The sequence below is a fragment of the Porites lutea genome, chromosome 13, assembly GCF_958299795.1.
Source record: "Porites lutea chromosome 13, jaPorLute2.1, whole genome shotgun sequence".
Taxonomy (NCBI): domain Eukaryota; kingdom Metazoa; phylum Cnidaria; class Anthozoa; order Scleractinia; family Poritidae; genus Porites; species Porites lutea.
Window position 1 is genome coordinate 14,098,654 of NC_133213.1, and position 21,399 is coordinate 14,120,052.

Here is a 21,399-nt window from a genome sequence, read left to right on the forward strand (position 1 = left end):
TAAAAAACGCTTCCAAGCAAACTATAGCTGCAGTGTTGATCAAAATACGTTTTGCAAAAAAATACATCCGAAATACATCCCCCCGCCCCCCGCCGCCCCGTAGCTTTTATGAAATGAATTCGATTTATTACCAGCAAGTGCAAAAAAGAGACTTTAGTACTGCGTGTAAGCTAGGCTTTTGACACATTGATAAAGTTTTTCAGGCACTTAATGAGAGACTCAGATTTGCTTAGTCCAAGTTTAGAATAATCCATGCACTGCATAATCTATGCGATAAAAGAGAAAGGAAGAAAAACCTCTGTTGTTCAAGCTGACTCAAAGGTCACGTTGCACACTATCACGAGCTCATTCTCTCTTGAAACAAGTTACGAGTCGTGTTTGGCCTGTCAATACTTAGTTTTAAATCGGACTAATCACAAATTGCGTAAGAAACTTATAATCAAAAACGCCGACATATGTCCTTGCGACTCTACGGAATTCGAACACGATATTGTGCACTAATTCGCAGACGCTCTATACAGAGTGTCTGCGACGCAGGCTAGTGTACAGCCGCCCCCTCTCCTCAGAAATTAGGCTGATTTAGCAACAGAACGGGAACGTCAGTTGACGACGGCCCGTGCAAATTAAACAACTGGCTTGACCAATAGCAGAGCGGCAAATTGGGCACCGGAAGTCGCGTTTAGTCCTTTTCGCGCGCTTTCCCGTCGTCAGCTGACGTTCCCGTCCTGTTGCTTAATCGGCCTAATATTGGAGAAGTGGCGATATTTTTGTGAGAGGAGGGGGCGGCTGTATAGTATTATGGCAGCCCAGTTAAAGTCGCCTTTCGGCGAGGAACTTTTATATGAGCAGTTTTCTCCATTTGTACGATCCCATCGATTTTGACACCAAAGGAACTCATACTACATCACATCCACCAGAATCGTGTGCCAAAACAATTCTGTGGGAGTTGAACAGTTTTCTTATGTAACTGGTAATACTCATCTCATATCAACCCTCGCTGAACTTGTATTTTTTTTTTGTAGCGCATTTCAAGTTAAGCCGTGTCGGGTAGGGTTAAGAATTGGATGGGTGACCCGCCGCGAATATCCTGCTGTGAAGGTCATTTGTCTATTATTTCTTTTCTTCTTCTTCTTCTTTTAACAGTGTTGTCCTTTTATATTTCTAAATGTGTATTGAAAAGCATACATGTATAGCATTATTTCGGCCGCCGGATTTTTAACAGAAAAAATAAGACGCCTGAAGGCGTTTACGCGGGATGTGTTGGTGTAAGAAAGAATTATGTTGAATGGTATTGGAAAGTTGAGCATTGGAAATGAATGGCATTGGAAAGTATTGGAAAGTATCAACAACAAATGTGTGCTGGACAGACGGAGATGTCCTGTTAAATACACTAGAAGATGAGTTACGGGCAAGGGTTCCTTTGCTCCTCAAAACAAAACTTACTTCAATATTACCACCGTATATGTTAAAAGTATGGGGTAGTTCACTAAAATTTGCTTTCCAGCGTTACTGATATCCTCAATAAATGGACTTCCATTCAACAAAAGCTGCCTCGTACCCAGACGTCTGTCTCTCTCGATGAAAATGTGCGTGTATGAGACTTCCAATAACTACAGGGAGCAAGGCTGTGATCTAACGAAAATTTTTCAGGTTTTAGCTGGGGTGCCCAGGCCTAAAAGATAGTCGCTTAAATAAAATTTTCGGGTAGATCTTTGCTGGGGTACCCAGGCCTTCAAGTTGGTCGCCCAAATTAATAAATCAGTGAGTTGTTAGTTGATTATTAAAAATTAAACAAACTATTTTCGAAACTTAATGTTTTGATTTTTTATTTTCGTGAAAAATGACATCCTTTGACCAGACCGGATTATCCCCATATATTAGGACATTCGTGACGGCCGAAGCTATTGTTCGCTAAGAAAATGGTGGGCCTCTTTTAAAATTTCTGATTCGCTTGCGAAATCGCATTGTTTCCAGTTTTCTTTGTCACATATGATCCGGACTTTAAGCGGGCCAACGGTGACAGGAAACATCGGAAGCCATTTTGGAAATCCAGTTTTGTAATGCAGCTTCTCATCTTCGAGTTGGCGAGTGGTAAAGCGACGAAGTAGATGGATTTTATGGTCCCATGCTAAAGTAAGTAAAAATAAATCGTTATTGTCTTCGAGTTGGCGAGTGGTAAAGCGACGAAGTAGATGGATTTTATGGTCCCATGCTAAAGTAAGTAAAAATAAATCGTTATTGTCTAGCATTCACATATTTTTCTTCGAGCTTGTTATGTTTTACTGGTTCTAGTGTTACTATAGTTTCATCACTCCAAATTCCACGATCTTAAACAACCTCGAAATCTTGTAAACTCTTTTTGAATCCCATGCTTTACCACTGCACCTTAACTGCCATTATTGAAGTTTGTGAAAACCGCATCTTTCCCGTGTGTTACCGACAATTATGTTGCTGTTTTATCTATCCAAAGTCATAAAAAAGCGTATCCAACTCCTCGAGGTGCCTTGCCGACTATGTGGGGGGAAGATAAGAGGAAAGGACGAGAGAGAAGACTTTGCCAAGGACAAAAATTCAAAATCTAACCTAAAACTTTAGTGAAGAACAAGGGGATTGGAAGGCACGTACGACTCTTATCTTCTGCTGAAATGTTGCTTGTTCCAATCATTTTCTCCGGCGCGTAGAATATGCTCTGGGAGGTTCATAATTTCGACTGAGCAAACTTTATTTTTGCCGCATGACTTTATACATTAACAAGTCATAAAGTTGATCTGTTTCATGCATACATTTTAATGGTTTCTGTGGGTTTTGTTCCTGGCCAACAGGATTTGACCTCTGATGCGACTGAGCCTTTAATAAAGGATCAAGGTTCCTCATTGTTCACCAAAATGGGTGTGCATGGGTAAGATTTTCTTTTGGCCGTGAATTTGATGATTCCTGTAATATTTTGTCACGCTGGGCTCATTTGCAGGATGTTAAAATTCTCACGGATAGTGATTTAGAGGTCTAAGTTTAGAAGAATGAATTGCAGCTTTTCTGAAGCTACAACAAAAAACTTCACTGTTGACTCAGTCTAGATTGTTCTTTAAACAGAGATTATCTCCAGTTTGTTTCTGCACAGGCGTCCCAAGCTCACGTTACGAGCGCGTTATGTAAATTAACTTTTCCACAAGAGAGTCAGTGTCGCGTTACAAGCAACCATTAAATGAGAAATAAAATTCTGCGGTCTGCAAACCCTAAATATAAAAATTATTTTTTTTCTATAACATAAATAAAGGAGACCAGGGACAAAAAGAACACAGGGGATGCAGCGGAACACAGAGGGAAACAGGGGACACAAGATGACACAGGGAGACACAAGAGGACACAAGGGGACACAGGGACACAGGGACACAGGGAACAAAAGGACCACAGAAAACAGAGGGGGACAGAGGACAAAGGTAACATAAGGGATGCTATGTAAATCTACTAAACAATGTTTCTACACAGGAAACACAAGGGACATACGGGATACAAGGGACATAAGGGAAAACGGGGGACATACAATGACACAGGGGACACCAGCGACACAATAGAATACAAGGAGACACAAGGGACAAAGGAAACACAGGGGGACAAAGGGACACGGGGTGACGCAGGGTAATACAGGTTAACAAAGGGTAACACAGGTTAACGAGGGTAACACAGGTTAACAAAGGGTAACACAGGGTAAATAAGGGTAACAAAGGGTAACACAGGGTCACAGAGAGTAACACAGGGTAACACACGGTAACAAAGGGTAACACGGGGTAACAAAGGGTAACATAAAGTAACACAAGGTAACAAAGGGTAATACAGGCTAAAAAAGGGTAACACAGAGTAACAAAGGGTAACACAGGGTAACAAAGGAAAACACAGGGTAACACAGGGTAACAAATGATAACACAGGGTAACCAAGTGAGTAAAACAGTAAGTAAAACTCACCTAACTGACAGATCTTTTCCTTCATATGGTTCTTTTAACTGTTTTCTTCTATTCCCCTTTCAAGCTGAAATTGATGGCCTCAGTTTCTAATTCTAACGATTAATTCAGTACAGAAATCTCATTACGCTGAGATTCTCGATTCTCGCTCTTATTTTGAAGCTACTGCTTCGACTTGCTTCATAGTTCTCTACTTCTGAAGTCAAAATCTCTTACCAGAACCATAGCGGCCGCGAAAATAGTTAAAACAACTGACCATGTTTGTCGCTTTGATGACGTCATTGCGCTCTGCGATCCACGTACGATGCGAATTTCGACAAAGTTATAAACCCTCGCTACGCCATAGCCTCAGGCCCCTCGCTTAGGGAGGAAAAACTGTATTTTGTTCCAATAACTTTGCATACCTGCTGGTCACGTGAATGAAAACGCTCTATTAGTTAAGACGTCCCTTTTTCAGAGATGAACAATTCAATATTTAAATAAGAGATGATGTCTCATGGCCTTGAATTGTGGTTGCTCATGTTTTGAATGACTGAACTCGTTTCCCTCATTTACAAAATTGGATTTGGTAGGATGGCAACTTTACAATAATTTACCAGAAAAATATACAGGCTGAACTTTTAAATCACTACGTAAACAGGTAAATATCTTTTCGCACAGATATGAACGCATGAATTTTCAAAAAACAGAAGCAAGATGAAAAACCGACCAACCCAGTTTAGTTTGTTAATAATCTTTTATTTGAATATTGACATTGGATCGAAAATATTTACGCATTTTCAGCAGGAGTCAATTTTTATCTAAAATTCTGACATTTCATTTAAAAGGTTTCCTTACTGTTAAAGTACCAGTCATATACGGGAACAAAAATTGCGTTTTTCATTTTAAAAATACAAACCAAAACAAACAAAGTTAGAATGTGGAGGTTTCACTGAAGTGGCTTCATTTTATGTGATTATACCATAGGATTTTCCCCTCATACAAGTTAGAACTACTATGTTTGTAAATCAACTTAAGTAAACTTTTTCACAAAAAAATGAAGTTGGGTCTTAACTGATGGAGATCCCTCTCGTTCCTCTTTCATAGATATAATAAGATTATACAGACTACCTACTTGAGTGAATTTTCTAAGAAGAAACGTCTTTCAGGCATAATTTCACTCGCAAAAAAAAAAAAGAGTGAATAACATCCAGAGAAACCTTGAGCTCAGAGAGAAAGGTCTGGTTCACACTTATATTCTTCACAGCTTATATTTTCAAAATAATGACTTTTGGGAATAAAGTGTCAAAGTACGAACATTTGATAAGAATTTGAGCACACCTAAGAAAACGGCGAATAATGCCATTTCCAGTCACTGAAAAATAGATAAAGGTACCTCTACAAGGTATAATGGCTGCATGAGTAAGAAAAGACAAGATAATTTTCTACTGGTTGACAATGCGTGGGTATAGGTGTTCCCTTAATAACCGTGCGAAAATTTAGAGACCTAGCCATTCAAAGTTCCGTGAGAAAAGGGCAAAAATATTTAACGGTTCCGTGTGAAGGAAGTGTCCGGTCGAAATTTTTCACCGGTCGAAAATTCGTTCGCTGCAGCCGTGTGAACGTAGATTAAGGGTTTAATTTAACGTATTTGCCTTATTATACTACTACATGAGAAATTACTGCAATTTGATTGGCTTAGGGCAGTGGTATTTCAGCTTAATTTGAAATACCTACATATGAAAATTACAAACTTTTTGTGGGTAGTAGTATAAACAAATAATAGCATGATTTGTACGTGATATTTGGCATAAATACCACTCGTGATATTTCAAAATTGTCTCAAATTTCACGAGCCGTTAGGCGAGTGAAATTACGTATAACAATTTTGAAAAATCACTCGTGGTATTTATATCAAATATCACTACAAATCATACTATTACCTATTACCTATACTAACTATAAACATACAGCTAACTAAAAGATAATTTTCACCTAACTATTTACAATATTTACCAGCTTTACCTGTTATGATAAACAATATTAAAATACACTGCCACAGCTTATTTCCGAGAGTGAATAAATTTTCTGGTCCAAACCTTAACAATTTTAGGAAAATATAACTAGATTTGATATCTTAATGTCTTTAAAAATATTATATACCTTTGGATTGCGAAAAGTTGTAACATTCCTTACTTGTGTAGACTTTTGTTCCTTTAATATTAAGACATGGTGCTAATTTAGTAAATTCTCTTTCTTGTTATAGTGACTTTTAGCATCGCGCTTTCCCGATGTCACGTGATTTACGGAAGCGTTTAAGCGCTAAAAGTCGGTTAGAAATGAACTTTTTTGTTATGGGCTGTTTCTTAATGTGCAAACTCTTTGATTAAGTCAGTTTCCACTTGAAGTTTAACATATTCTGAGAAACCTGGCTTGGCTGAATGCAAACCTGTTTCGTGGAGAAAAAAAAAGAAAAAAAAAAAACGCAGGGCGCTGTCCACGTGTATTTCTAAACTGCAGCAGCTATATGTTAACGTTTGACTTTAAACGGTGATTGTTTGCGGTGTCGCCACAAAACGCGAAGCTAAATGTCACAGTAAACCTCACATATTGAGAAGCTATTAAGATGAATGACTTTATACGCTGAGATTAAATCCTAATAAGTACAATTTTGTTCTTCTCCAAAACATTATCTCTTGCTTGATGATCATGTAAAATCTAACCATCCTCCAGTTCTGCAATGCGTCGATAACGAAAGGAGAAACTACAGATTGACAAATTTAGACACCAAGGAATATTCACGTGCAGTGCTTTCAGTTAAAAGCCTTGCTTGTTACCTAAAGAATATGACTGGAAAATAAAAAACAAAAAACAAAACAAAAACATTGAAAACATGTCGAGCGAGGTGGATACCAAATAAATTTATGAGGATGGATGCGTCATTAAAATGGAATACGTTACGCAAACGAAGTAACACAATTTGGGTTGTAATGCAACGCCATCACTTCTTAGTGGTGAGCGAAAACGCAATGTATATCATGTGTGGTGTTTAACGTATTCACAGCAATCTGAGTGTAACGAGAGAAAATTGCGAGGTCACCATCATCGTCATCCGCAAAGCAGACAATCAGAAAACGTTTCCATGGTATGCACCATTGGATTGCAACGTAACGTAATCAACACTGCGCGTTACGTCATGATCCGCAACAAGTACTTAGTGGGTATAATGTAACGCAGTCGTCCCTATTTGAGCTATTAAGTAACGCAATGGGTATGATGTAACGTAATATACATCATCCTGACTCAAAACAATCTTGGCTATTAGGAATATACACTTATTTCAAAAAAGGTTCTCTGAGAGAACAAGGCGGCGAATGGCAATTGTCGAACGGAGATTGTACGACCGAAAGGAACTGTGGGTTTTGAATACTGATGGTAAATAATCACCTATCTAAGCTAGTCAATGATGCCAGCTCCATTTAGTGAAGACCTTCGATTGCGGGTTATATGGTTTGTCCATGTTCTTCAGCATTCAGTGCAGAGGCTTCACAAATGTCCAGTGCTGGCCACAAGATCCCTACTTTCCTTTTTCATCCTTAGTTCCACACTTCTCAAAGGTGTGGAAGTGTGGAAAAGTCTGACAAAGTAAGGATATTGTCGCACTTTTCCCACAGGCACTAACCCCTTGTAATTCTTTACTTAGTTCCACACTTCTCAGAGGTGTGGAAGTGTGGAAAAGTCTGACAAAGTAAGGATATTGTCGCACTTTTCCCCCAGTCATGAACCCTTTGTCCTTCTTTACTTAGTTCCACACTTCCCAGAGGTGTGGAAGTGTGGAAAAGTCTGACAAAGTAAGGATATTGTCGCACTTTCCCCGAGTCATGAACCCTTTGTCATTCTTTACTTAGTTCCACACTTCTCAGAGGTGTGGAAGTGTGGAAAAGTCTGACAAAGTAAGGATATTGTCGCACTTTTCCCCCAGTCATGAACCCTTTGTCATTCTTTACTTAGTTCTACACTTCCCAGAGATGTGGAAGTGTGGAAAAGTCTGACAAAGTAAGGATATTGTCGCACTTTTCCCCCAGTCATGAACCCTTTGTCATTCTTTACTTAGTTCTACACTTCCCAGAGGTCTGGAAGTGTGGAGTAGTCCGACAAAGTAAGGATATTGTCGCACTTTTGCCCCAGTCATGAACCCCTTGTCATTCTTTACTTAGTTCTACACTTCTCGGAGGTCTGGAAGTGTGGAATAGTCCGACAAAGTAAGGATATTATCGCACTTTTCCCCCAGTCATGAACCCTTTGTCATTCTTTACTTAGTTCTACACTTCCCAGAGGTCTGGAAGTGTGGAAAAGTCTGACAAAGTAAGGATATTGTCGCACTTTTCCCCCAGTCATGAACCCTTTGTCATTCTTTACTTAGTTCTACACTTCCCAGAGGTCTGGAAGTGTGGAAAAGTCTGACAAAGTAAGGATATTGTCGCACTTTTCCCCCAGTCATGAACCCTTTGTCATTCTTTACTTAGTTCTACACTTCCCAGAGGTCTGGAAGTGTGGAAAAGTCTGACAAAGTAAGGATATTGTCGCACTTTTCCCCCAGTCATGGACCCTTTGTCATTCTTTACTTAGTTCTACACTTCCCAGAGGTCTGGAAGTGTGGAGTAGTCCGACAAAGTAAGGATATTGTCGCACTTTTGCCCCAGTCATGAACCCCTTGTCATTCTTTACTTAGTTCTACACTTCTCGGAGGTCTGGAAGTGTGGAATAGTCCGACAAAGTAAGGATATTGTCGCACTTTTCCCCCAGTCATGAACCCTTTGTCATTCTTTACTTAGTTCTACACTTCCCAGAGGTCTGGAAGTGTGGAAAAGTCTGACAAAGTAAGGATATTGTCGCACTTTTCCCCCAGTCATGAACCCTTTGTCATTCTTTACTTAGTTCTACACTTCCCAGAGGTCTGGAAGTGTGGAAAAGTCTGACAAAGTAAGGATATTGTCGCACTTTTCCCCCAGTCATGAACCCTTTGTCATTCTTTACTTAGTTCTACACTTCCCAGAGGTCTGGAAGTGTGGAAAAGTCTGACAAAGTAAGGATATTGTCGCACTTTTCCCCCAGTCATGAACCCTTTGTCATTCTTTACTTAGTTCTACACTTCTCAGAGGTGTGGAAGTGTGGAAAAGTCTGACAAAGTCAGGATAATGTCACACTTTTCCCCTGGTCATACGAAACCCCTGTCATTCTTTACTTAGTTCTACACTTCTCAGAGGTGTGGAAGTATGAAATAGTCTGACAGAGTCAGGATATTGTCACATTGTGCAAAAATATGCGAAGATTCGCGGTAATGCGTTATTGTTAAACTGAGAAAATGGTTGAAAAATGTGTGGTTTTTGGGACTTTCCCCCCAGTCACGAATCCTTTGACATTCTTTTCTTAGTTACACTCCTATGTATGAAATGAGAATAAAGCGCAGTGGGAGTATTTGTTGGTTTTATTCCTTCAACTCGTTTTACATCTTTTTAAATGCTATTTTAAGTTTAGACAACAATTTTATGACTAGAAGATATTAGCCTTGTTTCACTGCCATCTGTTTGAATACCCGACCATAAAACAAGCCTACGTTTTCTCTGTCACGAAGTCCCCGTCAGTCCTTTATCTTCGTTTATTTATTTATTCATTTTTCAACGGAAACCTCAACAACGTCATCTAATCTATGGATTTTTATGTTTGAAATTTTTCATCTTAATGTGCCATATATGAGACGTCTTATTCTGGGTTTTTCTCCTTCCTATAGATCTATTCGGCTGACTCAATGTCGTACCCAATTCAAACCCTTTGGGTATAAAACGTTTTGTTTTAGGAATTTCCATATCACTTAAATGTGAATGCCACATTATAATGCAAATACAATACACTAAGAATCTTAACCCCGGGAGCTTTCAATTGGGTACAACAGTCAGGTCTCTTAAGATCGTGACACCGCTAAAAATAGGTAGTAAAGAATGCAGAGTATGTACGTTCTATCTTCCTCGCTTTAAGATCAACTTGATAAAGTTTATAAATGCTCAAATCAATTGTTATTGTTCTATTCCTTCATCAGGTTCATGACCTAAATTGGTCTAAAAATATACAGCATTCTGTATAAAGTAATAATTGTGACTTATCAGCCTAGAGTAGCTACCTGCAGATCTCTCTGTTGAAAAGCGTGAATCACTGTTTAGGTGCGTGTTATAGGGTCGGCAATATTTATGTTATCTCTATGGCACGTGACAATACTAAAATATTTGCATGGTCCACCCTCCTCTTCGTCTTTAGAGAGTCACCCTTAGGTGAATTCTTTTTCGCGGTTTCTTGGCCTCGAGCCGCTCACCTCCGAGCGTGGTGTTGCTTCTTTTTCATAATTTATGTCCAGCATTTACATAATCTTAGAGAAGAGGAAAAACTACGAAACAGTGGATATATGGCGTGATCTAACAATGATCAAATTTGAACCCGTACTGATAAGGAAGAAAGCTTGGTTGGAGATCGGATTTCTTAACTTTAAGTTTCTTTCAACAGCTGGCATTGAAACAATGGTTATATCTGCTATTCAAAATAAAAACAGTTCTTGAGGAAAAATGTAAGAAACCATACAGAAATAAAACCAAGCGCTGATAAAGCGCACTGAGCTTCTCGTGACTCAGGGAAAGTGTGACATTAAACTCAACTTGTCGGACTATTCCACACTTCCACACCTCCGAGAAGTGTGGAACTAAGTAAAGAATGACAAGGGGTTCTTAACAGGGGGAAAGTGCGACAATATCCTTACTTTGTCAGACTATTCCACAGTTCCACACCTCTGAGAAGTGTGGAACAAGGTAAAGAATGACAAAGGGTTCATGACTGGGGGAAAAGTGCGGCAGTATCCTTAGTTTGTCAGACTTTTCCACACTTCCAGACCTCTGAGAAGTGTGGAACAAAGTAAAGAATGACAAAGGGTTCATGACTGGGGGAAAAGTGCGACAATATCCTTACTTTGTCGGACTACTCCACACTTCCAGACCTCTGAGAAGTGTGGAACTAAGTAAAGAGTGACAAAGGGTTCATGACTGGGGGAAAGTGAGACAATATCCTTACTTTGTCAGACTTTTCCACACTTCCACACCTCTGGGAAGTGTAGAACTAAGTAAAGAATGACAAAGGGTTCATGACTGGGGGAAAAGTGCGACAATATCCTTACTTTGTCGGACTACTCCACACTTCCAGACCTCTGAGAAGTGTGGAACTAAGTAAAGAATGACAAAGGGTTCATGACTGGGGGAAAAGTGCGACAATATCCTTACTTTGTCGGACTACTCCACACTTCCAGACCTCTGAGAAGTGTGGAACAAAGTAAAGAATGACAAAGGGTTCATGACTGGGGGAAAAGTGCGACAATATCCTTACTTTGTCGGACTACTCCACACTTCCAGACCTCTGAGAAGTGTGGAACTAAGTAAAGAGTGACAAAGGGTTCATGACTGGGGGAAAGTGAGACAATATCCTTACTTTGTCAGACTTTTCCACACTTCCACACCTCTGGGAAGTGTAGAACTAAGTAAAGAATGACAAAGGGTTCATGACTGGGGGAAAAGCGCGACAATATCCTTACTTTGTCGGACTACTCCACACTTCCAGACCTCTGAGAAGTGTGGAACTAAGTAAAGAGTGACAAAGGGTTCATGACTGGGGGAAAGTGAGACAATATCCTTACTTTGTCAGACTTTTCCACACTTCCACACCTCTGGGAAGTGTAGAACTAAGTAAAGAATGACAAAGGGTGCATGACTGGGGGAAAAGTGCGACAATATCCTTACTTTGTCAGACTTTTCCACACTTCCACACCTCTGGGAAGTGTGGAACTAAGTAAAGAATGACAAGGGGTTCTTAACAGGGGGAAAAGTGCGACAATATCCTTACTTTGTCGGACTTTTCCACACTTCCAGACCTCTGAGAAAGGTGGAACAAAGTAAAGAATGACAAAGGGTTCATGACTGGGGGAAAAGTGCGACAATATCCTTACTTTGTCGGACTACTCCACACTTCCAGACCTCTGAGAAGTGTGGAACTAAGTAAAGAGTGACAAAGGGTTCATGACTGGGGGAAAGTGAGACAATATCCTTACTTTGTCAGACTTTTCCACACTTCCACACCTCTGGGAAGTGTAGAACTAAGTAAAGAATGACAAAGGGTTCATGACTGGGGGAAAAGTGCGACAATATCCTTACTTTGTCGGACTATTCCACACTTCCAGACCTCTGAGAAGTGTAGAACTAAGTAAAGAATGACAAAGGGTTCATGACTGGGGGAAAAGTGCGACAATATCCTTACTTTGTCGGACTACTCCACACTTCCACACCTCTGGGAAGTGTGGAACTAAGTAAGAAGTGAAGAAACTCTGGATTTCATGGCCAGGGCTGGACATGGCTCTTTAAAGTCGGAGACAAAAGGCCGTTCATACGAGGAAACGAGGAACGTAAAAAAAAGTATGAGTTTCTTTTGTCTTTAGAGTCAAGAACCCTGAGACAAACGTTCACAGTTGGTGTATTCATTTTCACGCAAGGTGAACGCAACTTATGAAATTTTGCATTTCAAATAGCGTAACCACAGTTCCTTTCGGTCGTGCAACCTCCGTTCGGAATTCACCGCGTTCGCCATTCTCTCCTACAACCTTTTTTGAAATAGCTGTGAGTGGAATGTACCTTGGCTGTTCCTGATGTGACGTCCGCAAAACACTTATCACATACTCGCACTGGTTTCTTGCTTGAAGTAAGAGGTGCACTTTTCGCAGTACAGTCAGAACAGTAAATCAAACTACAAAGGACGAGACAGGCATCAGTAAAACACTTTTGACTTTGATGGCATTCTCTCTTCCCTCACCTGCCTAACTGATAATGAATTAACATTGTATGGAGAAATGAGAGCTCGACCACTTAAATCAGGTGTCATATCCAGCCACATTGCCTAGCTGTTGACTAACTTCATTCACATTGCCCTTCTGCCCGATTAAAAAATAATCAACAATGTAAGAAGAAATAAGATTCCTCCTTCGGTTTTAGGACTTTCTGTTCTCAAACTTCCTAACTAACAATGTTCGTTATCCAAAAAGAAATGTACCCTGATAGTTTTGGGAATGAACGCAAACATTAAATCACAGATAGACTGCAAAACAGTCGGTTTTTTTCTCAAAATCAGTAAAGAAATCGGTTAAGCGTGCCTTAAGAGTCTTACGCGCGCGAAGCGCGCGAGCCTCACACGCGCTCTCTGTTTTCAGCCTCGTTCCAGACCGTTTGTTTGACTGCTCGCGTGTACTTGAATACGCAAAAATACGGACCGTCTTGTAGTCTAAATCACAGAGGAAACGTGAGAGTGTTTATGCTTACCCGCAATTCCGACAATGATGCTGAAAACGAAGGAAAAAATATTAGCAAGAAACAAAAAAAGATTGCAAACAGTATAGATGATGTGATAGAGTTTTGATCTTCCTTTAGACCACTGAAACAAACCTTTCTTATGGTCATGGAGAACTGCCTCTCGCATCCATTGCAAGTTGTAACGTCGTCATCGTTTTCCCATCTCCGAGCATTCTTTTGATTGTTTAAGATCTGAAAAGAAGCAGGATGCGGTCTCAACTGAAGTCGTCTTACATGACAGAGCTGGGAACTTCGATATAAAAAACAACCCGGTCGGATAATGAGGTGTATATAACGTAACATATCCCCGTATTAACCAAAACATTTTCCAGTGTCCTGGCATTTCGTTATACTGGGGTTCCAATCTATCACCGAACCTAGGCTCCATTGCGTTCGTATTACTCGCCTAGGCCACTCTGCTCACATTATTTAATTGGTACGTAAATTAATCAGGCTACATTGTTGTTACATTGTCTTGTTATTCTCTTATCATCATCATCATCATCATCCTTTGGCTGCGGAGCAGTCGACCACAAGTTTCCTCCATTGATGGCGGTCTTGAGCCATCTCCAACAGCTGATTGTCATTTAGTAGATTATAGCTTCTTAGTATGTTCACACATAGTCCACCTTGTTTTCACATTGCTTACACACTAATTTCGTTGGTATCATTCACATCACCTACTTTAGTCTCACTGCGCGCTGTTCTGTATAACGCTCTAATGTGCTTATATATCAAAACAATTACTAATTACTGGAAGGTCTACTAAGCCTATTTTACGGGAAAAGGTTATTTATCACAACAGTTTTGACACTGACGTGACTTGATTGGGAACTTAAGGTGGTGCTGAGACTCACCTGAAGTGATTGGTTTTCCTGTGTAAGTTCCATCATAGCGGCCTGTGCATTCTCTACTTTTTTTTTTAGTTCAGCGTTTTCTTTTTTCTGTTTCTCCAAGACCTCGTCTCCCGCTACACATCTACAATTAACAGTAATATTCTATTTCACTCTGAACTAACAAGTGGTATGTTTGAAAATCAGTTTTTTCTTAAAAATGAACGTAGACTGTCACAAACCTTTCAAGAAGTTTTCTCCTTTCGTCTAAATTATTTTGAACAGTTGCTTCCAAAACTATAATGAAATACAAGTTTAAAATTAGGAAAACCACCTGTCCAAGCGATCAGTACAGAGACGGACACCACCACAGTACAGAGTCCCTGTTAGTGAATCATGTCTCGTAATGTAAAAAATATAGAGAAAATGGACCAAGTTTTATGTCCCCTAAAGCAGGGATTTCATAATACTTTTCGTCGCTTTAACTACGAAGTCGAATGATAGCAACACTGTGGTCGCACTGTTGAAAAAGTTAATTTTTCAAAAGGATTTCTGAGTTTGCGGTGTATGACTGTTTGATTGATACATACACCATACCGAGGCTCACTAGTCACCAGTCCGCACTCACCAGCAGTTTCTCCTTTCAAATCATCATTTCGCTTCTCTGCTTGTTCAAGTTTCTCCTGAGTCTCTTTCGTTTCCTGTTGATATTTCTGCGCCTCAGCTCTTGCCGCAGCAAGGTTTTCATTTAATGAAGAAATCTGAATATTTAACCTGGCTTCAGTTTGTTCCTTGTCCTTCTTTAGCTCTTCTAGTTCTTGGGTTTCGTTTGCCTAAAAATGCAGAGTTATTTAGATAAGAATTCCTTGTCCAGGACGTCGCAAATTAAGGCACTTGTTCCAAGAAATGGTGATGATGACACTAGTGATAACTCCATAATAAAGCGCAATTTCACATGCTTATCTTTGAGTGACACAACATATTCTGCCTTTTTTTGTATTGATAAACGGCACGGCCCCAGAATTTGGGTGCTTGCAAGGAAGGTTTGGAATTCACAAAACTACTTTCCTACCAGTTTCATTTGAACAGCTGCTGTTTCCTCTTTAAGCAACAACTGAACTCGCTTAGAAACCTCTTTTGTTTCCTCGTGCTGTTCTATGGCCTACATTGAAGGAAACCCAGAAAGTATGATTTAGTATTAACTTACTCCTCTTCTGCGCTCAGTTTAGTTTTAAAATAAAAATTTCAAATTTAGCTAGTAGGATAATTTTTTGTTAAAATGTCTTTAACGTCATAAGGATAGCTGAAAGAGAGCTGTCTTGTCATCTTATAACTCAGAAAGACCGCTCAGGAGAAGTTTACATCATTATCTAACGTTAACAGTCTTCGCGCGCGGAAGGTCAGGCCAGATTCATTAAAAACCGTGTTTTATAATTTTAACACTGCTCCATCACTAACCTTTTTCAGATCTTTTTCAGTGTTTTGTAGCTTGTTTTCTAGTTCCAGCTTTTGCTTGATTAGAAGCTGCTGTTTCTCCTGAGCTTCCTGTTGAACCTGTAACAAACAACAGTGTTTGCAGTTCAACGCTGCACAATTTTTGTTTCTTGCTGAATCTCAGTTATTTCAGTGGCCCCACTAGTGCGATAATAATGCTATTTACCTTTTCTTTGCTTTCTTGTTCAGTGGCAAGATTTTTCTCTAATTCTTCTATCCTTGTTTGCAGAGAGATCCTAAAAACAAACGATAATGTTTCAGGGGACTCATTGATATCAGCCTTTTATGCTGAAGGGGTGTCCCTGGCTATAACATTTGTTATTTATTATTATTATAGCTGTACCAGTACCAAAGAAAGGCATCCCTCCCATTTTAAACTATCTCACTCTTTAAAATGTTTACACCGGAACCAAACTTCATTGACGCTTGTTTGCTTACCTTAAACCATTAAAAGCTTCTCTCTGATTTTCTACCTCTTGTTCGACTGAATTCTGAACAGAGAAGTAAAAAACGTCAAAACGGGAACACGACTTTGATTTCTAATAATCTAAATGCCGCACTGAGGATAGTGGGAGAGTGGAGGTAAGTGTAGAAAAACTGAAGAAAAGAGCATGCACGAAACGTAGGAGCAGAAATAAAGGGACAGGGGAGCATTAAAGTACCTTTTCTCCTTGTACTTTCTCTGCTTGTTCCTTAGCAGTTTTTAAATCACTATTTAAATTCAACATTTGCGTCTCCAGTGAATTCTTTGCCTGAAAGGGACCAAAAAATTGTCAAAAATAGTAAACCAAAATGCAAAACTATAGTTACATCAGCGTTTTTTTTTTTCCTCTGCCTTCTTTACCGAAAACAATAGACACGACTGAGATTTTGCTGTGACGTTAGTGACTGAGCCTCAATTAGTCTACTAGAACACAAAGCAAACAACAATTCACTTAACAGCCATCATGGGGACGTAGAACTGAACAAAACAAAACAAAGCCTCACTTCAATTAGTTGTTCAACAGTTTGCCTCAAATTGCCTTCAGTTTCTTCTGCCTGTCTTTTGACTTGCCCCAGTTCCTCCTCTCCTGCTGCCACCTGGCCCTGAAGGTCCTGGGAACAATCAACATTCACAATGAGTGGAAAGCAATGAAAAGCAGAGTATAGCCAACTCTCTGTTCAGTCAACCCTCTGCTGACAGACAATTCTGTAATGGAAACACCCTCCCTCCGCCCCTAAAACGGACACCTAAAGTTGGGTTCCTGTCATTCTTATAAGCGTTATAAGGCAGACAGATCTCTTAAACAGAAAATTTGAGACCTTCCTAATACGCTGCTGTAATGTACGTCTTGGAGAGTTGACTGATTTCATTTCAAGTCATTCAGAAAAAAGTACAAGCCCCTAAAGAACAAAGTTTAAGTCCGGGGAAGTGATATACGTATGTCACTCATGAACCAAAGCTAACACAGAGTTTACTTTTTGTCTGGAGCATCGCTGCCGCCCTGAAAATGCAAAGCAAGTGGTGATCTTCAGCTCCATTATTCTTACTACTGTTAAAATCTTTTTCTTCGGTTACTGGCATGTTATTTCCCTTCTAGGCCTTGCATAGCTTGTGAACAAGCGCTGTTTTGGGGATTAAGCAAAAAGAAGTGAAAAAGCGCAGTGTAATGAAGAGGCAAAAAGAGCCGGGGAAGGGGGTACAGCCCCCCCCCCCCCCCACCACCACTTAATCGCTTTGCTTGCGTTTTCTCTTGTGCCCTTTTCCCCCTAATCAGAGGGCTCGTTCACAGTATGGATGGCATTTGTGGTGTAAACCGAACAGTGGGTGCTTCTCACTTATCATAAATCATAAAAATTAAATCTCGCATTTTACATTTTCAGACTTAGACCATAAATAAAGCGAGTAAACACCACTCACAAATAGAAGCTTTTCAAAAAGTACTTTGGCTGAAGGTAACGTGGACAGCTTTTACCTTAATATCACTTCTAGCATCTTCTAGTTCTTTCTCAAGTTTACTTCTCCTTTCTTGCTCCTCCTAAGAAGAGAACAAAGGAAATGAAAATAATTAACAGTTGCATGCATGTGGCTGCAGTGAAACAGGGCTTAAGAAAGATTACCTTAGATGCTACTTGCATCTTACAAAGTTGTGCTTCGTAGTTCTTACAACTCTCACATTCCTTCTTTACTTCTTCCTCTAAAACCTGTAGAGAAAGATTTACTACATTTAACCCTCTAATATTAATCGAAAATCACAAGAAGCTTAAGTTAGCAGTACAAACCAGTTGGCTTTGATTAAAATCATCACAGCACAAGTGTTGGCAATCAAAGGCTTACAAGAATCACATACTTCGATTCTTCTCTGCATTCCAGTCATTCGATCATCTTTTTGCTCCAATGATGTTTGCATCTCACTTGCAATTTTTTCTTGTTCAGCAAGCTTTGAAAGAAAATGTCACATGAACTTTAGCTAAAAGATTTACTAGCCAAGACAAAAGTATTGAAATTCTCATACAGATTTTGGTAACACACACAAAAACTGCAAACGAACAAAAATGAACAAAAAATTTAATTAAACGATCACCAACTGATCAAGCTACCTTTCTTGCCTAAAGGTGAAGTAAAAAGAATATAAAATATTAAGGAGCACCAAACGAAAGTGCTGCTCTGACGATCTTCTTTGAATGACCTGCGCATTAATGGTTTCCATAGAAACTCAAAAGATTAACTCAAATCAGGAGAATGACTTGAGTCTAGTTGTGTAACTTTTACTACGAACAACAATCTGACCTGTTCCTGTAATTTCATTTCCTTATTGCTATATTCAGTCTCTAAAACAGTTATTCGCTCTTGGTGGGCCTGTAAAAAGAAACGAAAAGAAAATTACAAGGATTTCATTTTAGAGAGGCGGGACGGGCGACAATAACTAAGACAAACAAATGTGAAGGCCAAGAAAGCGTACTAATTAGTTTATATACAGTGGAACCTCTATACAGGGGACTCCCTTGTTACCATGGCAAATGTCCCCTGAAGAGAGGTTGAGCTAGGGTTTGTTAATAATAATTATTAACCAACAAATAAAATATTTTTTATATATTCTGCCTCGGAATCTGCTGCAATCAAGCAGCTAGATAATGTTTGACAAACATGATTAGCCTGTCTCTGTAATATTGTGTGTTGAATTCCTACAAGTATAGTACACTGAGTTAAGTGAGATAGATCATGTTGTGAAATTTGTCACCACAGTGACTAGTGTACACTTTGTCAGTGACGTTTTGTGAGCTAAGCAGTCCTCTGAATGGAGGTGATACCTGGGTTTCGAGATGCAGAAATGGTGCCCCTTTCCCCTGAATAGAGGTGTCTCTTCAATACAGGTAACAAAAACAAAGATTATGCTAACATTTTATCGGGACCAGATTTTGTGTCCCTAAATAGAGGTGTTCCAAAGGAGGAATTCCACTGTATAAGTATGTTAAAACATTTACACGTGCTGTCAGGTCAAATTTTAGAGAAGCCGGACCTGTTCAATTGCACTGACTTTGAACCAACAAACTGAGTTGTTTCTGGAGCTGATGCTTGATTCTCTGTAATCAATCCCAAACACACAACACTTCACCCTTGAAGATAATGTTCTCCAGAGGTTTTGTGATGGTGTGTTTCCATCTGATGTTCCACAGCTAACACACTCACCTCTCCAAGTTCTTTCATAGCTTTCTCTAAGTCAGTTTTTCCTTGTTCCAGTTGCTGAATCTACAGTGAAAAGAAACACAAACACATTTTAAACAATGATGTCTCTTTATAGAAAGCCAATTTTTTAACCCTTTCGCCCCTGAGCAGCCGGTTACCGCCTGTGCGGAACCACGTCCCTTCTACCGCTTGTGATGTCATCAGTTTGAATGGTCAAGGACAAATTTGTCCGCTAACCTGTGCTATAGATCCTAAAAGCTTTATTCCTAAAAACTTTTTGCAACAAAATGAAGCCGACTAAATGCCCAGCAAAAGAAAAAAATGAGACAAGAAAAGCTAAACAAGAGGGAAGGGGAGAAAGCAAAACGTAAAAGTCAAGACTGCTAGGTCACTTTTATGCTCAAAAACGAAATTTTGCTTTCTGCACATGCCCGAACTTCGCAAGCTAATTTTTGGCGTCTGGATCAGAGGGCCCCAAAGTGTTCGACGACCTGTAAATTGCTTCCTTTGGGGTAAGTTTTAGCTCCTTATAGCACAACAGTGACCAGAAAGCCAAACGACTAGCTTCAAAACGCGTTTTTCCGCAAAATTTCCCGGGGCGAATGGGTTAAAACTGATATGAAACAAATCCATCTGAAAGCAGTAAGAAATATATATATTAAAAACCTTCTGTTGAAGCTGTTGTTGTTCTTGAGCTTGTTTTGCACACAATTCCTATTAAATAAAAACAGAACCAGCTTATAAGTGATTAGGTACTCAAGGGCTATAACTCATAAACATTAAGATTCTTGATTAAAATACCTCTTTTTCATGTAGTTTTTCCTTAATATTCTTTAGAGTCGACATTAGTTCTGATGTCTGGTTCCTGTTGGTCGTGTCTAACTCAGATAATTTTGTCTCCAATGCTTTCTGCAAAGCAATGATAAGAAAGGCATCCATATATATAACAAATAATATTACAACAGAGGATGTTTTGGGTAAGCATTCCAAGCACTAATATAACGGAATAGCACAGGAATATCACAAGAGAGAAACATAAGCTTACTGATACATGGGAAAATATCACATACAAAGATAACATGGAAATATCACAATGATATGCCAAAAAATAACAGGGAAATATGATTTGGAATTTTAAGGGTATATCCAAAGTATAATGTACGGACAAATATTAGGAAGGGAATATCTTGATTTTGCAATCAACAGGGAAAATAAAGAAAATGGTTTTCAGACTTACAAACGGAATTCAAGTACTGACCTTTTCCTCAAAATGTTGTTTAGTGTTTTTTTCCAGTTGATCAGTTTTGTCTTTTACAGTCTAACAAAACAAAGTAATTCAAAAAACACAGATGTAGCACTATCATTAATCATTATTACTTGCTGTTTACTGTTCATACATCTACATGAAGAAAATGCGACTGTAAAAGGCAAGGGGAACCAAAAGTGCATACTTACAGGTACAGCAAGTCTGGAATTTACTTTGTACATTGTTTAGTGGAGAGGTTGACCAGCAATTTGCCAGTTATGAAGAATAAATTTTTTCAAAGGTCCTTAATTGAGATCATGTTTTAAAAGGAAGTAGTATATAGTGATATTCCTTATCTTCAAAAGTGTCTGTCAGCATGCCTGGAAGTTACCCAGAACTGCACTTACTTCTGAAATGGAAGCAACTTGTTCCTTTAATGAAAGAATTTCCTTTTTTGCTTCCTGGTGATCTGACTCCAAGATGGTGATGGATTTCTCCTAAACAAGAAACACGGAACAACTGGTTAGGGTTATAAAATACTTGACAACTGAATAGTAATCTAAGTCCACAACAGATTTCCATAATAAAAATAATAATAACATTTATTAAATTACAAAGATACAACCAACCTTTTCCTCCACTAAATTCTTGGAAGAGGTCAAACTCAGAGATAATTGTTCCTTCTCAGTTTCCAGGTATTTAATTTTCTCAGCTGATGTTTCTTTGTACTACAAATTACACAAGCGAATGTCAGCAGTTCAGTTTATAATAATGTAGTATATATGCACATTTTTT

The 21,399-nt window shown here is 39.2% G+C and overlaps 1 protein-coding gene across 1 annotated transcript in view; it reads right to left on the reverse strand.

Annotated features, from left to right (window-relative positions):
- Positions 1–4,674: 4,674 nt before the first annotated feature.
- LOC140923768 (uncharacterized) overlaps positions 4,675–21,399 on the reverse strand; it is a 29,010-nt gene continuing 12,285 nt past the window's right edge. Inside the window, exons 23-45 of the mRNA XM_073373842.1 lie at positions 21,234–21,332; positions 21,012–21,101; positions 20,613–20,676; positions 20,160–20,263; positions 20,025–20,072; positions 19,362–19,421; positions 18,462–18,530; positions 18,022–18,111; positions 17,792–17,875; positions 17,647–17,709; positions 16,679–16,786; positions 16,354–16,443; positions 16,130–16,182; positions 15,858–15,927; positions 15,656–15,751; positions 15,270–15,359; positions 14,826–15,030; positions 14,440–14,494; positions 14,222–14,342; positions 13,458–13,556; positions 13,335–13,354; positions 12,654–12,765; positions 4,675–6,786 (exon numbers count right to left, since the gene is read on the reverse strand). Of these exons, the coding sequence (XP_073229943.1) occupies positions 6,754–6,786; positions 12,654–12,765; positions 13,335–13,354; positions 13,458–13,556; positions 14,222–14,342; positions 14,440–14,494; positions 14,826–15,030; positions 15,270–15,359; positions 15,656–15,751; positions 15,858–15,927; positions 16,130–16,182; positions 16,354–16,443; positions 16,679–16,786; positions 17,647–17,709; positions 17,792–17,875; positions 18,022–18,111; positions 18,462–18,530; positions 19,362–19,421; positions 20,025–20,072; positions 20,160–20,263; positions 20,613–20,676; positions 21,012–21,101; positions 21,234–21,332 (1,923 nt within the window). The 3' untranslated portion in view covers positions 4,675–6,753. The remainder of the gene's footprint in view (positions 6,787–12,653; positions 12,766–13,334; positions 13,355–13,457; positions 13,557–14,221; positions 14,343–14,439; positions 14,495–14,825; positions 15,031–15,269; positions 15,360–15,655; positions 15,752–15,857; positions 15,928–16,129; positions 16,183–16,353; positions 16,444–16,678; positions 16,787–17,646; positions 17,710–17,791; positions 17,876–18,021; positions 18,112–18,461; positions 18,531–19,361; positions 19,422–20,024; positions 20,073–20,159; positions 20,264–20,612; positions 20,677–21,011; positions 21,102–21,233; positions 21,333–21,399) is intronic.